Source organism: Electrophorus electricus, chromosome 4 (genome assembly GCF_041902795.1).
Source record: "Electrophorus electricus isolate QZ-2024a chromosome 4, ASM4190279v1, whole genome shotgun sequence".
Lineage (NCBI taxonomy): Eukaryota > Metazoa > Chordata > Actinopteri > Gymnotiformes > Gymnotidae > Electrophorus > Electrophorus electricus.
In genome coordinates, this window is record NC_137500.1 from 34,928,433 (window position 1) to 34,953,573 (window position 25,141).

Sequence of the window (25,141 nt, forward strand, 5' to 3'; positions counted from 1 at the left end):
CAGTTCTCTGTAAAATGTTTTGTAAAAAAAAAAACAACTAAAAAAAACAAACTTATAGAAAAATAAACCTTGCAATTAGATATGTACAAAACAAAATATAAAAACATATATCTAAAGACAATGAAACTGACTGGTTACTGACAAGTTAAAGAGGTAGCCTAATTATTTAAACGTGTTGATCCAGAGTATATTGATATTGAAGGTAGGGAACGTTTCCAAAGCAAAGCATCATATGTGAACACTTACTCTTTCTGAGAGTTTGTGTGTGTGTGTGTGTGTGTGTGTGTGTGTGTGTGTGTGTGTGTGTGTGTGTGTCTGTGTCTGTGTCTGTGTCTGTGTCTTCGGTTCGAAGCATTTTCATTGGCCACATCCTACGGGGAAAGGAGGTGGCTTGGGGGGCGGAGGAGACCCACCGACCTAGTGCGGATTCCAGAGCGCTCGCCGAATTTCCTGCAATCGCTGCTCTCAACTCACACTACATAGCAGGCGGCGGACCCGCACATTTCTTCCAACTACAACCTAGGTGGAGCAGCTCGCAAAAATGGTGAGTAGGTTAAATCGACACATTCCTTTACGTCTGAAATATTATTTTCTGTCATTACGTTTGCTTCTAATTGTTTTTTATTCTTTTCTCGTCATCCGCTACAGATGTTTCGAAGTATCCCCGCTGTAGTCTTGCTGGTCGTTCTTTGCTGCCATGCCGAGGTAAGTTGCCAGAAAGAATTTCACTGTGCGTAAAATAAGTTGCAGTGTGTCGTATCCGGATAAACAAGCTAGGCTAACTCCCAAAAACTCCCAAACGATCTCGCATTTTATATTAATAACAATTCATGTCGTCTTCTGATCTATATTTGCTTGACAGTCCCTTGAATAAATTACTCTTTTTACGTTATCTCGCTTTTATAGTAAAATTAATAATTATCTCAAATGTTGGACATGGTTGTCATAATGCAACCGTTACGAAGGCTTACTCAACGTGGGTGTGTTCCTAACTCGTTTTCATTACTGCATGCAGAAGGGGTCTGTCCCCGTTAAGGGGACACGGAGACCTCACAAAAGGAGGAAGTGCGTTAGTGGTAGTTACGAAACCAAGTCTAGGTCAGCCTGGGAGACTAGAGTTGTGGAATGCTGTTGAATACACTCACTCCGTTCAGCATGAAACCTTTAAAATGCGACGATACGGTGATTATGAAATTCAGGTGGATGAACTTTACCAGAGAGGTTCGGGCTGTTGCTAATTTCTGCCCTCAGACCCAGCCACAGATGAGACTTGGATGCTATGTTCACTTGTGTTGGTTCCAATGCATTGTAAAGTTGAGCGGTGCCCGGTTATGAAGCCTTGCACACTGCAAATGAAAAGGTTTCACAAACCACACGAGAACCTAAACAGAAAGGGCACATGCTCCAGTTTTTAGCCTGCTTTAGATAAATGTAGTGCTAGGCTTTGGCCTATACCTTTTGTTGTTGTTGTTTCCTTTTATGTTTATGCAGAAATGGACCATACAGAAATGTTTTCTAATATTTCAGATATGTTTTCTAATATTCCTCTGGTGTTTTGGTGTGATTGAAGTGGTGACATTATTCTGGTTGTTCCTCATCTTCTGTATAAGGGTTATGTTTGCTTTTATAGAGAAGCTGAGTTGTGGCCTTTGTTGGATTAAGAGCTTTCTGAGCGCTAAAGACCCATTGCCACAGGCTTTATGCATGAGATGTGGAAGAAAGTGGTAGAGAGGTTGATAAAACATTTAAAATGAGACAAGGGCTGTATATATTAATACACCTCTATCCCTTTCCCTCCACATAATTTAAGCTTTCCAGAGGTCACTGCATATGTTCTTGGCTCTGCCTGGGCTAGTGGTAGATTTGTAAGATGGCAGATACTGCCTTCCCCCAAGGTAGGATGGGAGGCTCACATAGACATGTGCTTAAAAAGTGTCAGCCCAAATTAAACCATATTGCTTATCCCTCTATGAGCTCCAGTGCCTCCCTCCACCCTTTAGACACACACACACACACACACACACACACACACACACACAACAGTCAAACACATTTCAAGTATTTCAAGGGCAGAAATAGAGTTGTTATTGTGTTTGCATATTAAGTGTGTACAATGCCTGTTTGTGTAAATCCATGATGACTTTGTGTGCTACAGTTTGAATCTAGACTTGGATGTGAACTTACATGTTTGTAGTTAAGTATGCAGAAACAGCTGCCAACTGCCAGCCATCAGTCCTTGAATGGCTAAGTTCTTTTCCTCTCTCAGTCTGAGAATGTAAAATTAAGAGGATATTGTGCACCTATTACAGACATGATAAACATACAATAAATTGAAAACATGGACATGTTGGTGTAGACATATGCAATGAAGGAAGGTAATATAATATTGCATATCTCCTTTTTATAGTGGCCTAATAATAGAGGAATAGGCATATAATGAGCACAGAAGGGAAGAGAGAGTGTCACAGAGAGAAAATGAGAGTGAATTAGTGACCATCCACTCTACACTGTTACCAGTTCATAAGCTCCTGCCTAAAAGAATCTCTACCAGTGAGAGAGAGAGTGAGAGTTTAGGTGGAAAGAGCAAGATGGAGGGAGAGATACAAATGGGGAAGAGTAAATATGTAGAAGAATAATTGTTGGGAGCTGAATAGGGTGATGAGAGATGCAGGCTAGAGCTCAGGGATTGGATAGAGAGAGTAATGCAGAGAGAGGGATGTGGGGTAAGAGTGGGAGATGGAGGGGGGACTGAGAGAAAGCAAGAAAGAGAGCATTAGCTCTCCCTGAAGGTTGGCGTACCCCTGACGTTCAGTGCCAGTCCACGATAAGTGATGAGGTCCTGCGCTCAATGTGGAGGACTTCCCAAGATGCTCTCCCGCCATTATACCTGATCATGATTCACGTGGCCATGTCACACTGACCTACATAGACATTGCCGCTGAAAAAACTCCCCTGTTTTCTGTCGCCGCTGTGAACTTGCGGGTGGAAAGCTTTGAAGGACAATCTCACCCTGGACTGGATCTGGCCATGTTTTATCAAAGCCAAGAAAGATGTCCTGGCCCTATTTGTTATTTTACTGGCATCAAGTCCTGCACTAACAAATGTGTTTAGTTAGTTCTCCTGCAAATCGGTCTGTCCATGAGCCAGGAGAGGGGTGGAAGGTGTCCTTGAAGGCCGTTTGATCTCCAAGCTCTGAGTAGTTCTCCGCGGTCAGATCCTGGCTGCAGGGTACGAGGCGCTGGTCTCTGGGGCAGGACATGGCCTAGTTATATGAATAGCACATGTGCAGGAGGGGCACCAAGCTCCCCAGTGTGAGATGATGAGTCTGGAGGATGTAATCAGGCCCAGAGCACTGGTGACATGGCAGGAGAGTTGCATTTGGGCATCTGCGACTGAGAGCCTTTTTGTCCAGTAAAGTCCAATACCACCTAAAGGTATTTTGTTGAAGAGAAAACGTGTTCTGTACTGTGGTCTCTAAGTCCTTTGTTCTGGAAAAAATAAAATAAATATTAGTGTTTTCATATGAACTTCCTTAAACTTGATATTTTAAATTTATAGTGTAATGGTAATGGTTTTCGTACTTATTTGTGATTGCATAAAAATATTCAAGGACAGGACTTCAAAATAAGAGGTAATGAAAACAAAGCCACATGAAAACTATAAAGCTTTTAGTATATATTGGGTGGTGTTCCTTTTTAAAGGTCTGGGTCTTATTTCTTAATTGTACATGACAGTACAAAAAGATGCCCCTCCATCACTGAATCTGTACTTTGAAAAAAAGAGAAATGCCAGTAATCTGTGCTATGAAGCTGTGCTGTTACTGTAGCTACACTGATTACAAACTGAAAGACATATAAAATAACAAATGAATCATTATATACTCTCGTTTCTTAGTTCATCTGTTTGTTTATATGTCTTTCTCATGTGCACTCAGGGTGCACTCCCACTGTGTAGGTGAATCTCTCTCACTGTTCCACTCCTTGTGTGCACGTGTATGTACTCTATCAGCCTCGTTCACTTCCTGCTTACCCTGGTTCTGGTTCATCCCCACACTGAGATAAATGAATGTTCCGTGGATCAGCCCACCGATATTCATTTAATGTTGTTCCTTTACCATCTGTCATCTTTCTCTCTCTCTCTCTCATCTAGAACTGCATTTGTCCCGTATTTGGCTATATGCTAGTGTCTTACATCCTTGGTTTTGTGTGGCCATTTCTAATAGGGCTGAAGGGAAGACAGTGAAAGAGAGAGAGAAACAGAGGCTCAGTTTGAAGAATACTGAGTCGGAAGGATGGAGAGAGATGAGGAAGAGAGAGATGCGAAGATGAGCAGTTTTCTGTTTCCGATAGCCGGCAGGGGGGAGCGGTTATGGTGGGGAGATGTAAGGAAACTGGAACCGAGGCTAAATCTACTAACACAGATCCCAATTGTCATGGAGTCTCACTACGAGCATGTTTTTTTGTTGTTGTTTGTTTGTTTTTTGACTCTTGACTTTTTGACTTCCTCCAGTTTATTCCATCTCTGTCTATCTCTGTGCCTCCTTCACTCAATTGTCACCAAGCCTCTTGTGCCTTTGAGACTGTTGATTGGTGTGCAAGTGTGCGGCTGCTTGCCTGCAGCGTGTTATCATTTGAATGTTGCAGTTTCTGGCTCTATTACCAGCACTGGGAATAAGGATCTAAATAGATATGACTTCAAAGATCTCAGAGAAATCTTAAAACCTTTGCTGTTTGGAATTATTATTCAAGTCTAAGTTTATTTAGGAGCTGGCAATGATATAGTCATCTTATTGTTCTTTGCCTCATGAATTCCATTAGCATAATGTGTGGATGATTGTTAAGGGAGTAAGTGTTGCTTAGGGCTTCCTCTGCTTCAAAATGGTGCATTGGCCACCAAGCAGAAAGCAGTTCAGCTGATCTGTGGTGCCCAGTGCAAAGAAGAAGGTTATTGTGGAGAACTGGGTATGGAAACAAGTACTCTTCCTTCTGCAAACACACGTCAGCTATTAGTGAGGCATTCCCCTGGAGGAGCCCTCTGCTCCCCACCCCCTGAGAGGAATGCTGTCTGGGGGAGCTCTCAGCAAGCCTGCAAAGATCTCAGTGACCACACACTTTAGGACAGAGCGCACACACACACACACATATACAGAGAGAGAGAGAGAAAAAGGCACAAAGACAAAGCAGAGAGATGGAGCAAGAATAGAGAAATGAAAAGGGAGTGAGACAGAGATAAGGTGGGTGGCTATGAAAGCAGAAGGAATATATCTACTGGCTCTAAGCCTGGGAAAAATCAGAAAATGAGATGGAGGATAAAGGGGGGGTGAGATGGATGGATCCACTAAGAGAGAAAGAGAGACAAGGAGAAAGAGAGAAGACTGTTCTTGCAGGGGGACAGGGGACAGATAATGGAAGCATGTACAGTTAAGCAAACTGGGAAAGTGGAAAGGGAGCGTTTGGTGGACACCCTGCAGTCTGGCTGCCTGCCGTGTGCTGGCTCTTCCCACTGCCCCACACCCAGACCCCGGCACTGCACTGCTGCACAGCTCGCAAAATGGCCTCCCAATGGTGCATACATGGCTTTTTAATTCCATTGGTGGCAGTGGAGTGTCTATAACCTACGCCAATGTAGGTTTGTCAACAGGAAAATTTTACTGGCAGCAATGGTTTTTTTTGTTTTGTTTTGTTTTGTTTTTTGTTTTTTTTCTTTGTGGCTGCTCACAGTATGCTGTACAAACTAAATAAGAATAAGAACCTGCCAGAGACTAGCAGCATTCTTGGCTAGCTGGCCTACATTTGAGACACTAGCAGGTATGGGGGTCAATCCCCTGACTCGCATGCCATTGTGCTTCAAACAATAAGCATACATGGACCTGCTCTTCAGTAGTTCTTCCCCGCTCACACACTCTCTCCTTCTTATCACCTTTGTCCTGGTGTCATTCCAAGCTCCTTCCAGACATTCCAACTTGGAATGCGTGAGGCAGTAGAATGGGATGACATCACACTATAAAGACATTCCATTCAAATGAAGAACAGAGGAAGACAAACGATCATTACTGTCCTTTCAAAATGTGTTTTGTGTCTGAGAGGCTGGGATGAAAACAGTCAGTGTACATGAGTGAGTCTAAAGGGAGGACCACTACAGAGACATGGAGTGGGGACCAGTGTCACTCTCATTTGATTTGTGTTTCGCTTCATTTTCAGTGTCTCTGCATCCCAGTCCAGTTCCATCCATTCAGATTTTATCTGTATAGTGTTATTCTTTTTCTTCTATGGACACTGTCACAAAGATTTACAGAAATCCAGTTTCAGACCCCTAATGAGCAAGCCACGGGCGGTGGCAGCAAGAAAAATCTCCCTGGCATTGCACAAGGATGTGGTGCCAGGGATCAGAAGAGGAACCCTTCCACTTCTGAGTGCTCACAGTACAGTGAAGTTAACAGATGTGTGAGAGATGGATCCAAGTTTATACAGCTGAGATTACAAGGCGAAGATCAGATTGTACAGAGCAAAGATCTGTGGGCTAGCCCAGTGACCAGTGTTGTTTTTTGACATATAGGATGTCAAAGATGACGGGTAGAATTTTATATGGATTCAAGACAGATGCACAGGACCAAGAAGCAGGTTTGGAGTTCATGTGGCAGTTGACGGTACAATAAGCTGTTTGGCACCATGAGAATTAGGAGTTGAAGAGAAATGCAAGAGTCAGTTAGAGGGGGCTACAGTCTATAACTAAACAAATGTAAAATGCACCTACTTAATGGCGTAGGTGTAAAATTAAAATATTCAAATCGCAGCCCGCAGTGTGCTGGTTATACTGATTTCCCCTTCCCTTTATATAGGAGTCAGATCTGATGACAAAGTGGCCAGCTGGTTATATGAACTGGTGAGGCGACTGCCAGTTAATACAAAATCCAGAACTGTATCTGGATATGGCTGTCACTGAAGTATGTTTGTAATTAAGAGGTGGTTGTCTGTGGACCTAGGAATAAGATTGTGTAGACATGGTCTTGTTACCACTCTAACAAATGTAGGGCATGGTATTCTTCTGGAGCCAGGAGCTGTGAGGTCTCTGGGTGATATTTGAGATGAGAAAAGGATAAAACAGACTAAAAGGAAATTGCAGTGAAAATTATAGTTATTAACTGTGTCAAGGAAACATGAGATGCCAGATCCTCAAGTTATTTTTCATTCATGGTAAATGTTAATATATTTTTTTACATCTTGTACAGATGGTAGATCATAATTTAAAAGGAATGACAAGAAATCTGTGCTGTTTAGAAAGATGTATAAAAATTTGGGTTTGCTTATCACTTTGTTTCCTTAGTTTGGGGCATCCACCAATGCTGGACATGGGAAAGTTTGGACAAAGAAGTTGTGTGTGCAGTTAAAGAATGCTGAAGATTTCCTTTGATACAAATAGCCAAGAGTTCTGGCATGAGACAAGCCCAGTGGGAAGAATGTGAGAGTGAATGTGATGGAGAGGAATATACCCAGTCTTTTCGGATGTCTAAATCGCCCACTTCTCCTCTTCATCTGTACCTTTCTATAGTCTCTTTCTCTCCTTGATCTGCCTCCATCTATCTCTATATCTTTTTGTTTTCCCCATATCCTCTTTCTCTCTGTCCTTTCTCTTTTTTCCTCTCTCTGTCTTTTCTTCATCCTTCTTCTTCCTCCTTTCCCTCCCTCTCTCAATAGCAAGCATATGTGTTGAGTCAGAGAAGCATTTTTATGGGAATGAATCACTCCATTGTTGGGTCATTTGTTGGAGAATCTGTCATGGTTTTATTGGAGCATAGCTTGTTGGGGGGGGAATGAGCCAAGGGAAAAAACAAGAAATTAAGAAAAGGCACATGATGTCACATCTACACTGAAGAATACACTGATAAAGTGGTACTTGTTAGAAATGACATCATCTTTTAAAACATAAAATATACACACCCACAAACACACACATCCTCTCGAAATGATTCTCCTGCACCCCTTCCACACACGCAGGTGGCTCAGATTTCACTGCTCAGCCGTATTGGTGTGCAAACAAAATGGCGGCTGTGCCAGATTCTTGAGCTTCCCGTGGGAGACCTGACCATACTACAATGACCTTACTACAATGCTGTTTTCTCAAATCTCAGTGATGTTTAGATTTGTTTGGTAACTTTAGTATCCAAATATATACTTTACTTGGTCAGAATGTTAATGTTGACAATTAATGAAAGTGAATTGCCACCAGTTAGCTTTATGCAAATGACGTCATGACTAGTAGTTACATGGGCTACAAACCACACACACACACACACACGTGCGCTCGCTTGCTCGCTCAATCACTTACTCAGGTGGTCATTGTAAAAAGAGGCACATGATCTCCTATTACAGCTGATACACACTGTGTTCTATTGTACTTGATGCATGGCTGTTGTCTCTCTGCTTATTCAATAATGTTCTTCAGGATCCACTCACAGACAATGCAGTTTCCCAGTGTCTGTCGAGGCTCCATGTCACACTGTATTTGCTTGATTTCGCTGCTTTTATAGGTAGGGTTTTTGTCATTTTGCCTTTTTTATGTTTCACATTCCTCCACTCTTTTCTCTATTTGATAAATAAAGTAGTTGCAGTAGCTTAGCGCCTGTGTGAAGTCACCAAAGTAATAGTGCCAGTCATGTTTGACAGGTCTGTTTGAGCTAACTGATCTGGAGCTGGAAAAGTTAGAAGGTCAGGATAAGTGTGGAATGTGCTCTCTCCCTTACCTCCTATAGGTGGTTTTTTGTTTTACGCTGCTCATGCTGCGTGTGTGTGCGCGTGTGTGCGTGCGTGTATTCCATGTGTTTTCATTCTAGCTGCAGCCTGTTGAGGATTCAGTAACTGGTGCTGACGATACTGGTAGCCTTTCAGTCATGCCCCACCCCACCCCCCTCATTAGCCTGCCCTTCTGGCTTAACAGACACACCTCTAACAGGGCTAATTGGCTAGCTTGTTAGCTGGTGAGTCCACTTGGAGCACAAGCTGAGCAGAGCGAGTCTCTCCGGGTGTGTGCCTGCTGAAGTTGATGAACCGCATGCAGATCAAACCTGTGAAGGTGTCTGGGGAAAGGGCTAAGAGAGAGCCTTTCATTTGAAGAACCGATTTACAGCCAGTGAATCATTTACTTACACACACACACAAATACATACACATTTTCTGACAGGTGCTAGTTTATGCAGGAACTTTGTCTCTCTTGCTCATTCATTGAATAACATCATTCATGGTGACATTTTTGCTTGTTATGCATACACATATCTTCCCTCACTGAACTGATATCAGCACATAACTGTTTTGCAGAAAGTGTGACATTTGCATGGAAGTTGTAGATAACCAGAGGGGCAGGAATTGGGGTGATTATTGGAATCTCTCTGACAGTCTCAGATTTCAAGTTTGGTTTATTTGTCAGATGGAAGCAGTCAGAAAGAAATATCAGTCAGAAAACAGGCACGCTCCTGTAGTGTCTCTCACTCTAGTCTCTGGGAGTCTTGAGTTCCTAGTGTGTGGCATGCTAATCAAACTTGCTTTGTAATATTTGAGTTATTAAAGAAAAACAGTAAATTCTCTCCCTCCCTACTCACAGTGCCTCTCGTCAGCTCAAGAGCCTCAGTTATTGCTGCTCTGTGCTCAGTGCAGAAAAACAACGAAACCTTTAACCGAATAAGCTTTGGTAGGAATATCTGACAGCCGTGTGAAAACAGTTTCCTTTCATTACTATCTTTTGTTCTCTTGTAACTCCGCGGTCCTGTGTATATCTGGCCCTGTGTGTGTGTGTGTGTGTGTGTGTGTGTGTGTGTGTGTGTGTGTGTGTGTGTGTGTGTGAGAGAGAGAGAGAAAGAAAGCAAAAGCACAGTGATCTCTGCACCCCACAGTTTGTGTGTGTTGGAGCTTAGTGTCTGGCTGCAGGGGCCTGTAGGTGTTGCTAGCATGAAGGGAATGGAATGAGGGCCATCACCTCATCCATAAATAGACCCCTGGATATGTGTCAGACTGCACATGTGAGCAGCCGCTATGACCTCATCTTCTCTCCATCTCTTTCTCTAATTTCAGTCAGTTTGTTCAGTCAGTCTTTCAGATGCTTTCACTCTGACACAAGACACTTTTTGCCTTTGACACAGTGTTACACTCCATCCCTTTCTCATCTTTTGCTTTCAGCCATGGTTGGTAAAGCAAACAGAACTTCTGCTTTTAGACTTTTTTGGACTGGCTCATTTCAGTCTGTGTGAGCACAAAGATTTTAGATTAACCTGGACTTAGAAGAACAAGAGACCCTTTATCAGGCCAGATCCGAGCCCAGCACTCTAACTGCACTCAGCTGTTTTTACGCTGGTGAGAGTCTTTGGCCAAAAAGTGCATCAATGTTCTCTGTGTAATTATAGTTAAAACTCCTGAAATATGCCTATTAGAACCATGGCATGTTGGCAGCCTGCATGGCAGATAACATAGTGAAACCTCACCCTAGCCGAAAGGCAGATGCGTTCTCTTTCTGTAGAGAATTCTCTCCTTGCTGTGGGTATTAAGATGGACTACATTATCATAATTAAAGAGATTGGAGTTTGTTCATTCCAGAGAGTTAATTAAGTCAGTTTCAGCGTTCCTCGGTGGACTGACAATTCTGTCCAGCTGAAAGGTGTTTGCTTTAATGCATTTCATTTAGAGATAACATTAGCCTGACTGCCTTGTCAGCTTCTTCCAGAAAGACTTTTTAATTAGTGAGCAGCTCATCTGGTGAGAACTAATACACAAACCATAAAGCTGGGCTAACGTTCCACTTTTCTCTCCCTTCAGAATATTGGTGCTTTTTGTCATATGTGCGCTGGCAGGTGATTTTAACATCATAAAAAATAACAAACATTTTTGCATGCCTTTACATATTTATATCCCTTTTGTTTTCATGTCTGACATGCAGCCGTGTCCTCAGACGACCACAGAGAGATGCAGTTGTTCCCAGTGCATGTGTGTCTGCTGCAGAAGCAAAGCAGCTTGGTGTTACCGTGTAGTCTGGGAACTGTTCTTAGGTCAGCTGCTGGAGAGGCTTCTGGTTCCCACTGAGCTCATAATGAGAGTGAGGAGGGAGCAGCAGGGCACCTGGAACATACACTCAGGGTTTATTCAGGGCCAGAGCCACAGCCGGGCCCCAGTAATCACTCTCTTCATGAGGAGAATTCTTGCTTGCGAGGCACTTGTTCTCACTTAGTGCTGTAGTCCTTTGTTCTTATTTATTTATTTATGTCACTATATACATTTCTATGCACTGTGTGTTTGCTCCAGTGTGTATTTGGTAGCAGATTTATTATTTATTGTGGTTTACTTGATCTACTTTGATGATGGCAACAGTAATGTTGACAGTGTTGATGGCAGTGACAACGATAATGCCTGCTATTAAACCTATTATTATTACTATTATTATGGGATAGCTCGTTTCCTGTAGAAGAGGGAGATTGGAAGAGTTGGTCTTTAGCCATCTGATTGGTCAAGAGATCCAGCATGCTACTGCAGCCTCCCGCGGAGAAGAGGGAGAGAGTTCTTTTTAAGAGGGTGGAGAGTAGAGAAGAGGCTTGCATTTTTATAGCATAGGGCGTTTTTTACAGAGTGAGGTCAGGACACCCGCAGAGCTGGAGAAAAACCTCAAAACACCTCAAGCCTCCTTCCAGTTTCCATCTCCATACACTATTTCATACACATTAGGGTTGTGTGACACAGACAAATAATGTAGCCGACATATTGAAACGTGGGGCCAAATGCCTTGCAATATATGGCCGCTGCCTTGATGTGGTAAGGTTAAAGGTTTGCTTGCATTACTTTCACCAAAATGATTTCCATTTGTTGGATCATGTTAAAGTCATGATTGATTGATTGATTGATCAAAAAGTCCACAGCAAGGAGAGAACTTTCTACATATCTGGAATATATGAGATTATCCATGCTCAAAGCACACAATAAACATGCAGTGAGTGTCGTGTTACAGGACTCCTTTGGATATTGGACCCATTATATTGCAACAATCAACACTGCAATATTAGCTAAGGAACAACATATTGTGCAATCTTACTGTGCACCACCAGCAACTCTCTAATTTCCACCACTTCCTTTAGTCTTGATCCCATCTCCTGATCAACACTGCACAGGACCCTGCGCTCCTGGGCCTAATTTAAAGTACTCCGTAGAGACAGGGAGGAGGTATCAGGGTAGAGAGCACATAGGAGAGTAGGGAAAGAAATGAGAGAGAGGGGGGAGAATAAGTGATGGGTGCTGAGGGAAAAAAGCAGAAATAGAACTTAAAGAAAGGCCTGATGAAATGAAAATAGCTCTATTCACTTTAGGTGACACAGAGAGACGTTTCAAGGATAGCAATAGAGGTCTGCAAACGTCTGTGAAAAGAAGACAGTAAAGCATTAGTGTCTGACTGACGAGGAGTAGGTCTGTCGTCTCGCCATATTCCCTACAGGAGACCCAAGAGAGAAAGATGAATAGTGTCAACAGATATTCAGACTGATGTATGTGAATATCTAGCACCTTAAACTCATCAGTCATCATGACTTGCACTTTGATCAATATGTTATTAGAAAATCATAAGGCCATCTCTGGACTCAAACTGCTCAATGCTGGAAACTAGGGAGAGGTGATCTATAATGTGAGGTGAGTTATTGCTTACTGCTTCATTGATTACCTCTGTCTAAAATGTAATTGCACTGCTGAACTTGCTGAATGACTTTACAAAAGGTGTAAGATGAGCTAGATTGTGTTTAGTTGCTTGTTGACTTCTCTGATCTCCTGAGATGCAGATTATTAGGAAAGGAGGGGTTTTGCAGAGTGATCCGTCACTAGCAATGTCTAACATCACCACTGAGCTCTGATGGCGAAGTGTCAAGACTCCAAGCAGAAGGAAAATGTGCATGACTGAAGTCTCAGTTTCTCTCAGGCACCGTCCTTTTAATTAAAGCTTCTACAGTCACCCTCTCTCTTGCCATCGCCTGTCTCCCATCTGTCCCTCATCTCGCTTCCTCTCGCTCTCTTTTGACTTTGGCCAGCCCAGCCCCACTCCTCCTCCTCCTCCTCCTCCTCCCCCCTCCTCCTACTCCTCCTTTCCTGCACTGCTCACTCTGTTCCTTTCTTTCCATCATCTCTTCTTTAATCTCCGGATCTGCTCTGGTTGGGTTGCAGTCTGCCAGAGGCAGGTTGCTCTTACCTCATGCAGCAGCAGATCCAGCCTGACAAGTTAGATTGAGGGTGAGGGGTGATGGTGAGGGAGAGTTTGAGGTTGAGGGGTCAGGGGTGAGGGTGATGAGAGAGGAAGGTTCAAAGTTTCAAAGGTTCAAAAGGCTTTATTCAGCTGTATACAAGCACACAGCAAAAACGAAACAATGTTCCTCCAGGACCATGGTGCAACACAACACAGAACAAGTGCAACAGACAACACATTGCACGAGTGCAAACAATACAATACAGTGCAAAATGTCATACAATAAATAAATACAATAAATACAGGACGGGACCAATACACAATGAACAGTGAATTTGACAGTGCATTTATTTTGACCAGTGCACAGTACTGGGGATATGTAAAGTGGGTTGTGTGTAGGAGTCAGTGACATGCTATACTGAACATAGCAGTCACCGGTAGCAGCCAGAACAGTTCAGAGTACAGTGCTGAAGAGAGGGTGAGGGAGAGGGTGAGGAGAGAGGAAGAGAGGGTGAGGGAGAGGGTGAGGAGAGAGGAAGAGAGGGTGAGGATGAGGGTGAGGAGAGAGGAAGAGAGGGTGAGGGAGAGGATGAGGAGAGAGGAAGAGAGGGTGAGGATGAGGGTGAGGAGAGAGGAAGAGAGGGTGAGGGAGAGGATGAGGGTGAGGAGAGAGGAAGAGAGGGTGAGGATGAGGGTGAGAAGAGAGGGAGAGGGTGAGGATGAGGAGAGAGGAAGAGAGGGTGAGGATGAGGGTGAGGAGAGAGGAAGAGAGGGTGAGGGAGAGGGTGAGGATGAGGGTGAGGAGAGAGGAAGAGAGGGTGAGGAGAGAGGAAGAGAGGATGAGGGTGAGGAGAGAGGGTGAGGGAGAGGGTGAGGGTGAGGAGAGAGGAAGAGAGGGTGAGGAGAGAGGAAGAGAGGGTGAGGGAGAGGGTGAGGGTGAGGAGAGAGGAAGAGAGGGTGAGGGGTGAGGGAGAAAGTGAGGGTGAGGGGAAAGAATAGTGAGTGAAAGAGCGAGAAAAGGAAAGCTGTAGTAAGAGCCATGGATTTAGACTAGGGTTCAGTACTGTAATACCCCATACTGTGGAATCTGACTATGTGGTGGTTTTAAATGCCTTAATGCAATGTGACCTGGGCCCTAATATGTTTTTGTGCCTAAAAGTATTATTTCCGTGGGCCCTTCCAGAACTAGTATTATCAGTACATGCATGTAAGGTCATCTGCTTCAGCTTTCCTGATGCTCTGGGACCCACTGGCTGGTAATGCACACGGGTTGAAAAACTTAAGACTGCACAGTCTGCAAGTTTCTGTAATCTCCACAAAACGTGTAACACATACAAAAATGAGCTGTGCTATCAGGCAGTGATTGACATGGCATGGGTACACTCAGTGAACATCATTTACATCACTCTGATCCTTAGTCACTCAGGGGTTAGGGTTAGGGTTAACCTATGTCTAGAGGAGGGACATGGACACAGTGACCCTGTGAATCGTCCTGTGAATCATCACTGGCAGGTGACATTCTTGCATTCAAGAATGGTTCAAGAGTGCAAATCTACAGCCAGTAAAACTGCAGTGTAATGGCACTGATATTGTTGGCCATTGCTGGTTATTGTTATATTTATTCATTATATACTTTTCAGCATGGCTGTACTGCTGTTGTACAAATGATTCTTGCATGGTCCATGTTCCCTACTGTCTTGGCTCAGGTCGACTGTACCTGTAGTTGTAGTGAATATTTATGGCAAAGAGGTCTTGAAATGTATAATAAGGTTGTGCAATGCTATTACTATTACCAAGATTATGCGGTTTGAAGGGATATTAGTGTGTCATAACTCCAGGGACAGACTCTATCCAACATTCCATGGCCGCCTTCTTCACAGGGAAGATTTGCTCTGTCTTTCCCCCTCTATCTCTCGTTCTCCATCCTTTAACCACTCCATCATCCTTTCTCTTTGGAAGAAGAGCCCACAAGATAAACATCACTTCACATTCCTTTACTGTGTGCATGTATGTGCTTGTGTGTGTGCGCGTGCTTGTGTGTGTGCGTGTGCGTATGTGTGTGCGCGTGCGTGTGTGTGTGTGTGTGTGTGTGTGCACGCGCATACGTGTACTTCTGTGTGTGTGTGCGCGCGTGCTTCTGTGTGTGCTTGTGTGTGGTGTGTGTGTGTGTGCGTGCTTGTGTGTGTGTGTACATGCGCATGTGCGTGTGTGCACAGAGGGAAAGGTGTCATAGGCCTGTGGCTGCAGTCATAACTGATAAACACTGACAGGAAAATGAAAATTAAACACCAGTGCAGCTGGGAATTGTTGTCCACTGAGCTTCTGGATTTTGCACCTGTGACTGCCATTTACAGCTTTAATGCATCACTCTGAAATAGGTTATTGTCTGGACTGATTTACTGTGCACCTGTTTTCTTTGCTGTCAGCAAACTCAAAACACTCAAAACTCAAAACACAACTGACTTTGAAACTTTTGTGCTGAAAAATGAAATAGGGGCCAGAGAGAATAGAGCTGTATTACATTTAACCCATGGCAGGGTCATATAAATGTTACTGCCATATTCCAGACGTGTGGAGATGTGGGTATACTATTGCTTATTGTAAAGTATCTGCACTGGGAGAATGGCCATAGGTCATTAAAACTTGATTCTTCTTTAAGAATCAAATCCACCACCACTAAGTTTGTGGTGTACAGGAATCCAACTGCATCGGATACAGAAGTTAGAGGAGTGAGGGAGTATGAGCTGAGCTGTTTCTTGCTATTAGTTGCTGAATTTCTGTGTTATCGCATTCAAATTTTATATATTATAAATATATTATATGTAAATATACATGTCGCATTCTCTGCTTTATAGCTATTGCTATACTACAGCAAAACAGGAGAACCTTACTAGCCAATCTGTGTAAATCACTGTTAACGGTATTGACAGCCAGATGCTGGTGATTTGGAATTGGTCTTTTGAAGTCATTCCACACATCAGGCTGTACTGCAGTGTATCTTGTTCTGCATTACAATTCCTGCTTTAAGCTTGGCTGAATGAGTGGAGCCCCCATTCCTCTCTCTCTTTTTTTCTGTTTTTCTTTTCTATCTTTCCCTTATATCTTTCTTTTCTTTTCTATTTCTTTTCTATCTTTCCCTTACTCCATCTATCCATTTGTCTACAATACATTTATACATTTTCAGCCACTGCTGACAAGTTGCCATAGAAACCCTCAAAGTTATAATTTGCTTGAGCTAAAGTGTGCTTCAGCACTCATTAAATTAAATGTCAGTTTGACTCTTCCAGTAGAGAGAAGGTTTCACTGCTCCAATGCCAGTGGTGATTCCTGTTTCTCTCTCTCTCTCTCTCTCTCTCTCTCTCTCTCTCTCTCTCTCTCTCTCTCTGCTTACAATTAGAATGTTACTCTAGATCCGGATGCGTTCCCGGATCCGTTCATCTCCAAAGAATGCAAAAATAATTCAGAGTAAGACTGGTGTTTTTCTACTGTGGCATCTGCAACACTTTTGTTTGAAAAAATTCTTATTTGTGAGATTTATGTGTTTGCTTTTCTCTTGTTTTCACCTCCTGTTTTCTGCATTGTTTGACTAGGATTTAGAAGTCTACATTAGTGTGGAATAACACTGACTGGTCTAGGGCATGTATCTGTTCTTTGTCTAAGCACTGATCTGTTGTTTTGTTGGGCCCACAAAGTGAACAACTCGCACCACACAAAAATCCAGCCTCTGGAAAATTCAGTTATGCTGCATGAGTCATGAATGGGTGGAAAAGGGTGTGTGTGGGTGTATGTGTTTGTGAGTGGGTGGTATGTGTGCGCTAATTACAATGGTATTACAATGAGCTTTGAATAACACGCGCGCACACACACAGACATAGACACAAACAAACACATACACTGCTGATTCATGGGAAAAGAGAGAACATGCAAGAATCGTAGACGTAAAAGACGTAAAAATGTTTTCTATTGGAAGACGTGCGTGCGCACACAAATTTTTCCAAACCATTTAACTAGGACATGCAAGATTCTAGACATAAACATTTTCTTGTGGAAGGCAAACACATGTGCGCTCACACACACACACACACACACACACACAAATGAAAGCCTACATTCTCGAAACCTACATTTTGCTATGCTTGGATTTTAGAATAAAATAAAACTTGGTGGAAGAAAAATTATTCCCATAGCCAAGTGTAAGCATGGTGCTCAACCTGGGCGTGCGCGTGTGTCTGCGTGCGCGTGTGTCTGCGTGCGCGTGTGTCTGCGTGCGCGTGTGTCTGTGTGTGTGTGTACCCTAAATTTTTACTTCAGTCTCAACTTGGCAGCACATGATTGGCTGCCTCCTGTTCACATGGCCAGTACCGTGGTGTGCAGTGGGGGGTTGTCCCAGTACAAGGGAGGTGAGAGAGAGAGAGGAAAATGGCGAAAGGAAAAGTAGAAACATGAACTGAGGATTGAAGCAGAAACTGGACTGCAAGTAAAAGCAGAGAGGTGAAAAGTGAGGGAACGAAGTAACAGTTACAGAGAGAGAGAGAGGGGAAGGAATCTAGAAGCGTTGACTCCAGAGACAGCTAGACTGCACTTATAATGGGGGACGTGTGTGCTCCACGGCTCCGTGTTGCCCACTAGAGTGGATGCACTTTTATGTTTAGAGGGCACATGGTGTTTTAGTTTATATAGCAGACCACCCATATAATGTAAGGAATGAATATACAACATAGGCATAAGAACTATTCTCCAAAAGCTTTGCAATGTTACAGCCTAACCTGGCGATCTGAAAAATGCAGCATTTTGATGTTGGAGTAAGCTTTTTCAAATGTTTTCCAGCCGTCAGTCCACCGACAGTTTTGCATTACATAAAGAATCACTTTGTTTACTCCTCACACTCCATGTACTTTTAAGTATATAAAGAATGACTATGACCGATCCCAGCCATACTTTGCACTCCCCCTTTATAAATGTGTGTCTCCTAGTTTTTTGGTTTTTTTCCAGCTGTGGTGGCTCCATTTCTCACTGTGTTAGGCCCTCTTCTCTGCCCCAGGAGCAGTGACAGATACTGCTACGCCTGCTTGGTGGCTCTTTCAGTTGGTCGTTTGCTCCAGTTGGAGAGTTGGCTGTGCTGTGTGGGTCTCTGTACTCCAGAGGAGAACCATTTATTATGGAACAGGAAGGAAGCGTTACATGCCATGCTTGTCCTCTTTTTCAAGGAGAACATCTTGTTGTCAGGGTAACAAGAGGCAGGCAGCCTTATGGGAGATCATGGGGAGCAGAGAGGGTTCTGCTTCCCCCATTAGCGACAGATGTCAATCATCTCTCCCACCATCTACAGTAAATGCAATACCCTGCATATGTAAGGATGTGTGTGCAGGCAATGTGTGTGTGAGTATTCTTGTGTGTATTTATTTCCTGTGGTTTCAAAATGACAGACTCTTTTAGTTAATTTTAATAGAGATATCACCCAATACCACCTAATGGATTTATTTGTTTAAGTATCATTCAAACATATTGACTCTAAACCCAGCAGCCATGCAACATGCCGTTTTAATAAAGTTGTGAATGACGTTTTTGAGCTGTACTTCCCTGTGTCCATCTGCAGACCATCATGGTCTCGGCATTCTTGCACTTTCTTTGCTGTAATGTGTGGCCCAGATCATAAGAGGCTTTATAATTAATGGAATGGGTAGATGAGTTAAATCATTTGTGTTAGAATATGGAAAACAGAATTGTTCAGCTCATGGATGGGGGACCTACTGGGCTCTTTGATGAAAATCTCTTGATGTAATGAAGAAAAATCACTATGTCATTATCTGATTCAACACTTGGTACCTGCTGAATAGAGCAGTGCATCCAGATATCACTTGCAGTGCATCCAGGTTTCACTTCAAGCCTTGTTTGCACTAACGAACTTTCTGCCTAATAAAGAAGGAAACCTAATGAGTAAAATCCACAGTTATAGTACATGGCTGGAGCACCTGTAGTCAGTGCAGACAGACACGTGCATAACATGAGTAACTCAACTGCTTGAGCTTTTTTGTCCTAACAATGTAATAGCTCCATCTAGTGAGGTGTATATGTAATTGTAGAATGCTATCCTGCCTCTTGTAAATATATCATATCTCTGTAGAAATACCTAGTGTGTGTGTGTGTGTGTGTGTGTGTGTGTGTGTGTGTGTGTGTGTGTGTGTGTGTGTGTTCTGCAGGAGATTCCAAGCAAGTCGAAAGTGTGTGCTAACGTGTTCTGTGGGGCAGGGAGAGAGTGTGCCGTAACAGAGAAAGGGGAGCCCAGCTGCTTGTGTATTGAGGTAAGGTAAAACTAAGGTAAGATGGTACTGTACTGATACAGCACTGTCCTCTCAATAATCCTGTAGTCAACACACCAAACTGTGGCACAAATGTGCGCGCACACACACACACACACACACAGACATACACATGCGCACCCACACAGTGTCATTGGCACTGCAATCAAGTGAAACGCTGGGCATAATCCATGTATGGAAAAATGGCCCTTGTTATTTCTTCCCTATCTCTACAATTACGTGACAAATTCTATAGAAATGATAGAATATGGTAAAATATCGTTACACTAGGTTTATTTGTTTTATTTCAAACTTTCAGTAATGCATTTTGCTTGTTTGCCTTTTGTTTTTCTTACAGAATGTTTTGTTTGTTTATTGCTTGTTTTAACAAATGTATACAATACTCAACAGGGTTGTCAATGATATATGGTTTGTCAGTACTAGTAAATTGCAGATATTGGTGAGGTTCCATAGAAGTGTCCATATAAGTGGAGGATGGTTAGTGCTCTCCTCCATGCACGTTCAGATGTCCTACAACACTGACCAGCAGTTTGAAGAGCTCGACTCTACATTGTTACTTACAAGCTCTCCAGTGGCTATAGACGACTCAGAATGTGCCTGTTGGCTCTTGCATAAGAAAGATTATGCACAAAACACAATGTCTGGGGGACATTTTGGGGGACAAGGTATCTTTATTTAGGAATTCAAAGCTCATTTCCATGATGCCTGTCTCACCACTTATGTATATGGAGTAAGGCTTTAACTGTCTTTGTTTAATTTAGTATATCTGTCTCTCCTAACTCTTTAACTTTCTCTCTCCTCTCTCGCGCTCACTCTCTCTCTCTGTTTCTCTCTCTGTCTCTTTCTCTCTTTCTGTATCTACCTGTCCATGTTTCTCACCGTCTCTCTCAACCGCACATCTCTCTCAGCAATGCAAGCCTCACAAACGAACTGTGTGTGGCAGTAATGGGAAAACATACCGAAACCACTGTGAGCTTCACCGAGACGCCTGCCTTACTGGACTCAAGATCCAGGTGGCGCATGATGGGCACTGCAGAGGTGAGAGAATAGGGTGTGGTGAGGGGCAGGGCATTGCTAACGAGGCCTTGTACCTCATGCTGTGGTTAAGTCTATTTAAATAAATAAAGCTTATGTTATCTACCGTGTTTATGCATGGCAATCAGATCTGGATGCGTTAGGTTGGATCTCCACAGTGGAGTCCTGATTGAAAAGAGTTTGGTCTCTGGATGTGAAATTATCCCTTTTCTTTCAGAAAAAAAAATTATAATAATGTTGTGAAGTCATGCCCATACTGGAACTGTAATTCTTGTCAACATGTTAAGGAAAAAAAGAAATAGCCAAAAGAGAAAAAAAAAAAGTTGTCTAAGTGCAGTTTGGGTTTGGATTATCATGACTCTGATTGAAATTTAAGTTATCTAACATCCCCATGGTTGTATAACACGTGTGGTGATCACTTGTGCAATGAGCAGGTAGTTGATCAGGAGATCAGTGAACTGAGTTCTGCAGGTCTGCACCTGTACGAACCCGCTGATCTCATTACCATGGGTTTATTAGTGACTGAATGAAGAAGTGGACATTGACCAGACTGCTCTCTCAGGCTCACAGACCAACCAGACCACCTCACACCTTCTGTACTGCTGCTATTTTAAACTGAGTTAATGTTTTATAGCAGTAATTACCAAAAATCAATACCCATGTGAATGTGAGTCGCCAGAGTTTGTCGTGATTGATATTTTTTATAAAAAATACTTTTCAAGAGAGAGGAAGACTGAATGAGTTCAGGGGGGTTATTTTTAGCTTCACAAGCAAGTAAAGTGATCACTTTTAAGTCATACAAATATCACAGTCAAGATGGTAAAAAAAATCAATGGTGAAATACAAACATGTGTTCTCCATTCTGGAGAGAGCCATGAGGTTTCTCTTTTGCCGTTGCAGAGAGAAAAGCGGATAAAGCTGTTGCCAGCCCAGGTGAGTGCACCGTTATTCCTGCTGAGTGCTGAGTCATGCTGAGCTACCCAAATCTCCCTTCTTATCATCCAGGCCCTTCGATCAGGCCTTCCACTGCTGATCAGCAATATGAGCTCACACTGAGATATTGAGGAGTGCATGTGAATGAGGCCATGCAGCCATGTGCTTAGTCAGCACAGCACATTACTTTCACAGTAGATTAATGAGGGCAATTCACCCTGTTTCGCTATTTAATTAGTAATACATAATGCTCAAGGGAATAACTCAACCTGTAATTGTCAAATTTATAGGTTTATTTATTTAAATAAATTAGACCATCTTGAAAATGTGCATTGGTTGGTTACTTCTTTCTATTTACTGTGGTGTGTGTGTGTGTGTGTGGGCAGTGGTCTGCTATGTGGCTGACCGTAATGAACTGCGCAGGCGTGTGATTGAGTGGCTGCAGACTGAGGTCGTGCCGGACGGCTGGTTCAGCAAGGGCTCCAACTTCACCAATATCCTGCTCAATTACTTTAAGGTGGGTTTGGACAGGTGCAGACACTTCTGGGTGTCTTAAAGTGCACAGAAAGGCAACCTTACAATGCACAGAAATAGAATATCATTGGCTCTTACTCCACACACAGGATCACTCGCATACATGATGAAGCGCAGGTGTGTGTGAGACACAATGAGGGCGTGGCCACTTTGACACACACACACACACATATATAAGGGACCTCACAGTCACAAATCTGTCTTTATTCTATGGACCATGACTCTTTCTTTTGTTTTGCATTCAGAATGTCAGTCTCAATCACTCTGTGCACCTGTAAGTCCATTGATAGGTAAATCAAAGGACTGAAGTGGAGGGAGGATGGTCTTGGCTTTGTCTCTGGTTACTTCTGGTAACTCTCAGGTCCAGGTGTCTTTTGTGTTTATTACCCTTCACATGGGGTATCAGTGTCCCCCACACTGATCCTTACAGTGGCCTCAGGACATTACCAGTCATTTCTGTGAAAGCTGTCTCACGGCATTTAGAAGATGACTGCCGTTACCTCATTTGACTCATCGCTGCCTGTGGCCAGGCTGGCAGAAGTGTTTTCGTACCAAGGCCATGAAGCAGCACTGCTCTGCTCTGCATGGATTGTCATGCTATAATGCTTATTACAACTCCTTACACAGGAGAACAACTGGATGCTAAACTTTCTAGCAATTTAGCAGTTTAGTGTCAGTTCATTGTGCCCCATACTCTTCACAGTGTTGTGTGTTCGCTGTTTTTAAATGCCAGTGACAGCTCAGGTAAGGCTTGACAATTTGTTGAGGAGATGGAGTGTAAACTTGATCATTAGTTAAGATTGGGGTGTTGGCGCTGGTATTGTGGTTGTGAATGGCAGGTGAGATGAGCAGTGGACTCCTTTAGCACTGGTCTATAGGAAGGAGTGGAGGAGGAGGAGGAGAAGCACACAAAAATCCTTTAAAAATATTAGTAGAAATGACACGTCCTTTACCTTTATTTGAGCTATGAGGAGATACTGTCAGGACTATGCAGAACAGTTTTATTTTGTGTGTGTGTGTGTGTGTGTGTGTGTGTGTGTGTGTGTGTGTGTGTGTGTGTGTGTGTGTGTGTCTGCACTGCTCTCTGCATGTGTGTGCACATGTATGTGCATGCCTGTGTGTGCATGTTAGAGAGAGAGAGAGAGAGAGAGAGAGAGAGAGAGAGTCATGTGTAAAAGAGTGTGTGGTTGTTGGCAGTTGCACAGCTATATCTAGCTGTATTTGTCAGTAAACTGCACACTGATCAGATAAGCTGATCTCCTGCTCTGCCTTTTCCACCCTGTCCTCTGTCCTTTGTCTACCTGCTGGACTGCCCTAGGGGGAACATCACTTATCAGCCCCACTCTCTCCAAACTAAGGTCACAGCACTGTAAAAACTAACTGGGGATTTGGAATGATTTATCACCTGGAAAGCTCCTTGGGGGAACACATCCCTACCATGTTTTTAAAGATTCTTTCATAAAAATCTTCTTATGTGGATTGTCCATGTTAATCTCATAATCAAATCCCTTCATTGATTTATTGAAGCCCATTGTCTTTATTGCATTTATTTTGTTGTTCACATTGTAATAACAAACATAGAAAAATTAGTCCTTTCCATAAGCAACTGAAATAATAATCACAGTCAAGTTTCATAATTGGCAGTTATGTAAGGAACAAATTATCCATTACATGCATTATACAGTGTAGTAGACCAACTCTGTGTGAGAGCATCACAATTCTCAGCCATTGCTTAGTTTAGTTTTACAAAACCTTTTCAAAAGAGTGATAGTAATGTTATGAATATTAGTCTAACAGGAATTTGTCTAACAGGAATTTGCATGTAATGAGTTATTCATATAGGGCTGGCTTGCTCAGGACAGCACCTAGATATCTATTTTTAGTGTGACTAGATTCCCCATTCAGAGTGAAGGTGTCTTAGCATAATGTGTACTTGGTCACGTTTGTCCTCATGTTTTGCTGCAGAACTACGATAATGGCGACTCGCAGCTGGACTCATCTGAACTGCTGCGGTTCATCCAGCACAATGAATCCGCTGTGGAGCTGAGCTCATATGCCGAGGAGGAGAGCAACCGTCTGCTCAGGCAACACACACACAAACACACACACACACAAATTCACATGCAAATACATATACCTGCACACAAACATGTACACTGATGCTTATACCAAAATTCTTCCTCTGCCTCTTAGTCATAAAAATAAAATGTCATTATGTAAAAAATGTTAAGAATCATTTTATTGTGGGAGTAATTATAATCAGATTAAAACATGGCACCATAAAGTCAAGCCAGCACTGAAAATAAACACTTTCATATCAGTTCCATAACCTTATGCACTGCATAAGCCTCAAACCTAGTGCACATGCGCACATAATTGATGCACATCCTGCTAGACTATATCTGACACATCATGTTCTCGTTATCATTACAGCAAGAGATGTTGACTGAGTTTTTTATGTATTATATAAAGTTATATAAACAAGCCCTCCCCATAGCATTTACATCTAACAGCAGTAAAAGCTGCTCTCTGTATATGTACTTTAACCTCTGCATGTGGGTTTTCACGCTACAGGCTCTAACATTATACTGAGGTGATAATGATGCGTATACGGTATTTTGTACACACCGTGGGCTATAATGTGTAATTAATGGATCAGTACCATACTCTTTACGAGAAGTTGCAGACTTCAGTGTTCAGTTAAGACCTCGTAATTCACCGTTTCACATGTTCTGTCGCAAAACGTGGACCTTCATATTTTGGTCTTAAAGAAAAACTTCTCAAACCTGTGAACTGCAATGAGATTGGAGCAGACTGTAGAGAGGGAGGCAGATACAGCCTCTGTGTGGCCAGTAGGGGTCAGGGTCATGTGGGTTCAGAGCGGCTCTGTGTTTGTGAACAGAACCATAAGGGAAAAGTCACACCAACAGTCACTGCCTGTAGTGGCCACACGTTCCAGTGCTGCAAAGACACTTCCTGTGTCTGTTTTCACAGCCATGATCATCCTACATTTTGTAACTCCCCTGATCCATCTCTTGTCACATTTGTAACAAGATAAACAGAATAAACAAAAATAAACAGAATAATAAAATTGTTAGATTGTAATAACATCTGTGCTCTCAAAA

At 42.8% G+C, this 25,141-nt stretch overlaps 1 protein-coding gene across 1 annotated transcript in view; it reads left to right on the plus strand.

The window, feature by feature from the left end:
- The first annotated feature begins 388 nt into the window (after nt 1–388).
- Nucleotides 389–25,141, plus strand: part of fstl1b (follistatin-like 1b) — a 30,240-nt gene continuing 5,487 nt past the window's right edge. The window contains exons 1-7 of the mRNA XM_035520363.2: nt 389–544; nt 649–705; nt 19,395–19,496; nt 20,423–20,552; nt 21,450–21,482; nt 21,869–21,999; nt 23,982–24,100. Of these exons, the coding sequence (XP_035376256.1) occupies nt 542–544; nt 649–705; nt 19,395–19,496; nt 20,423–20,552; nt 21,450–21,482; nt 21,869–21,999; nt 23,982–24,100 (575 nt within the window). The 5' untranslated portion in view covers nt 389–541. The remainder of the gene's footprint in view (nt 545–648; nt 706–19,394; nt 19,497–20,422; nt 20,553–21,449; nt 21,483–21,868; nt 22,000–23,981; nt 24,101–25,141) is intronic.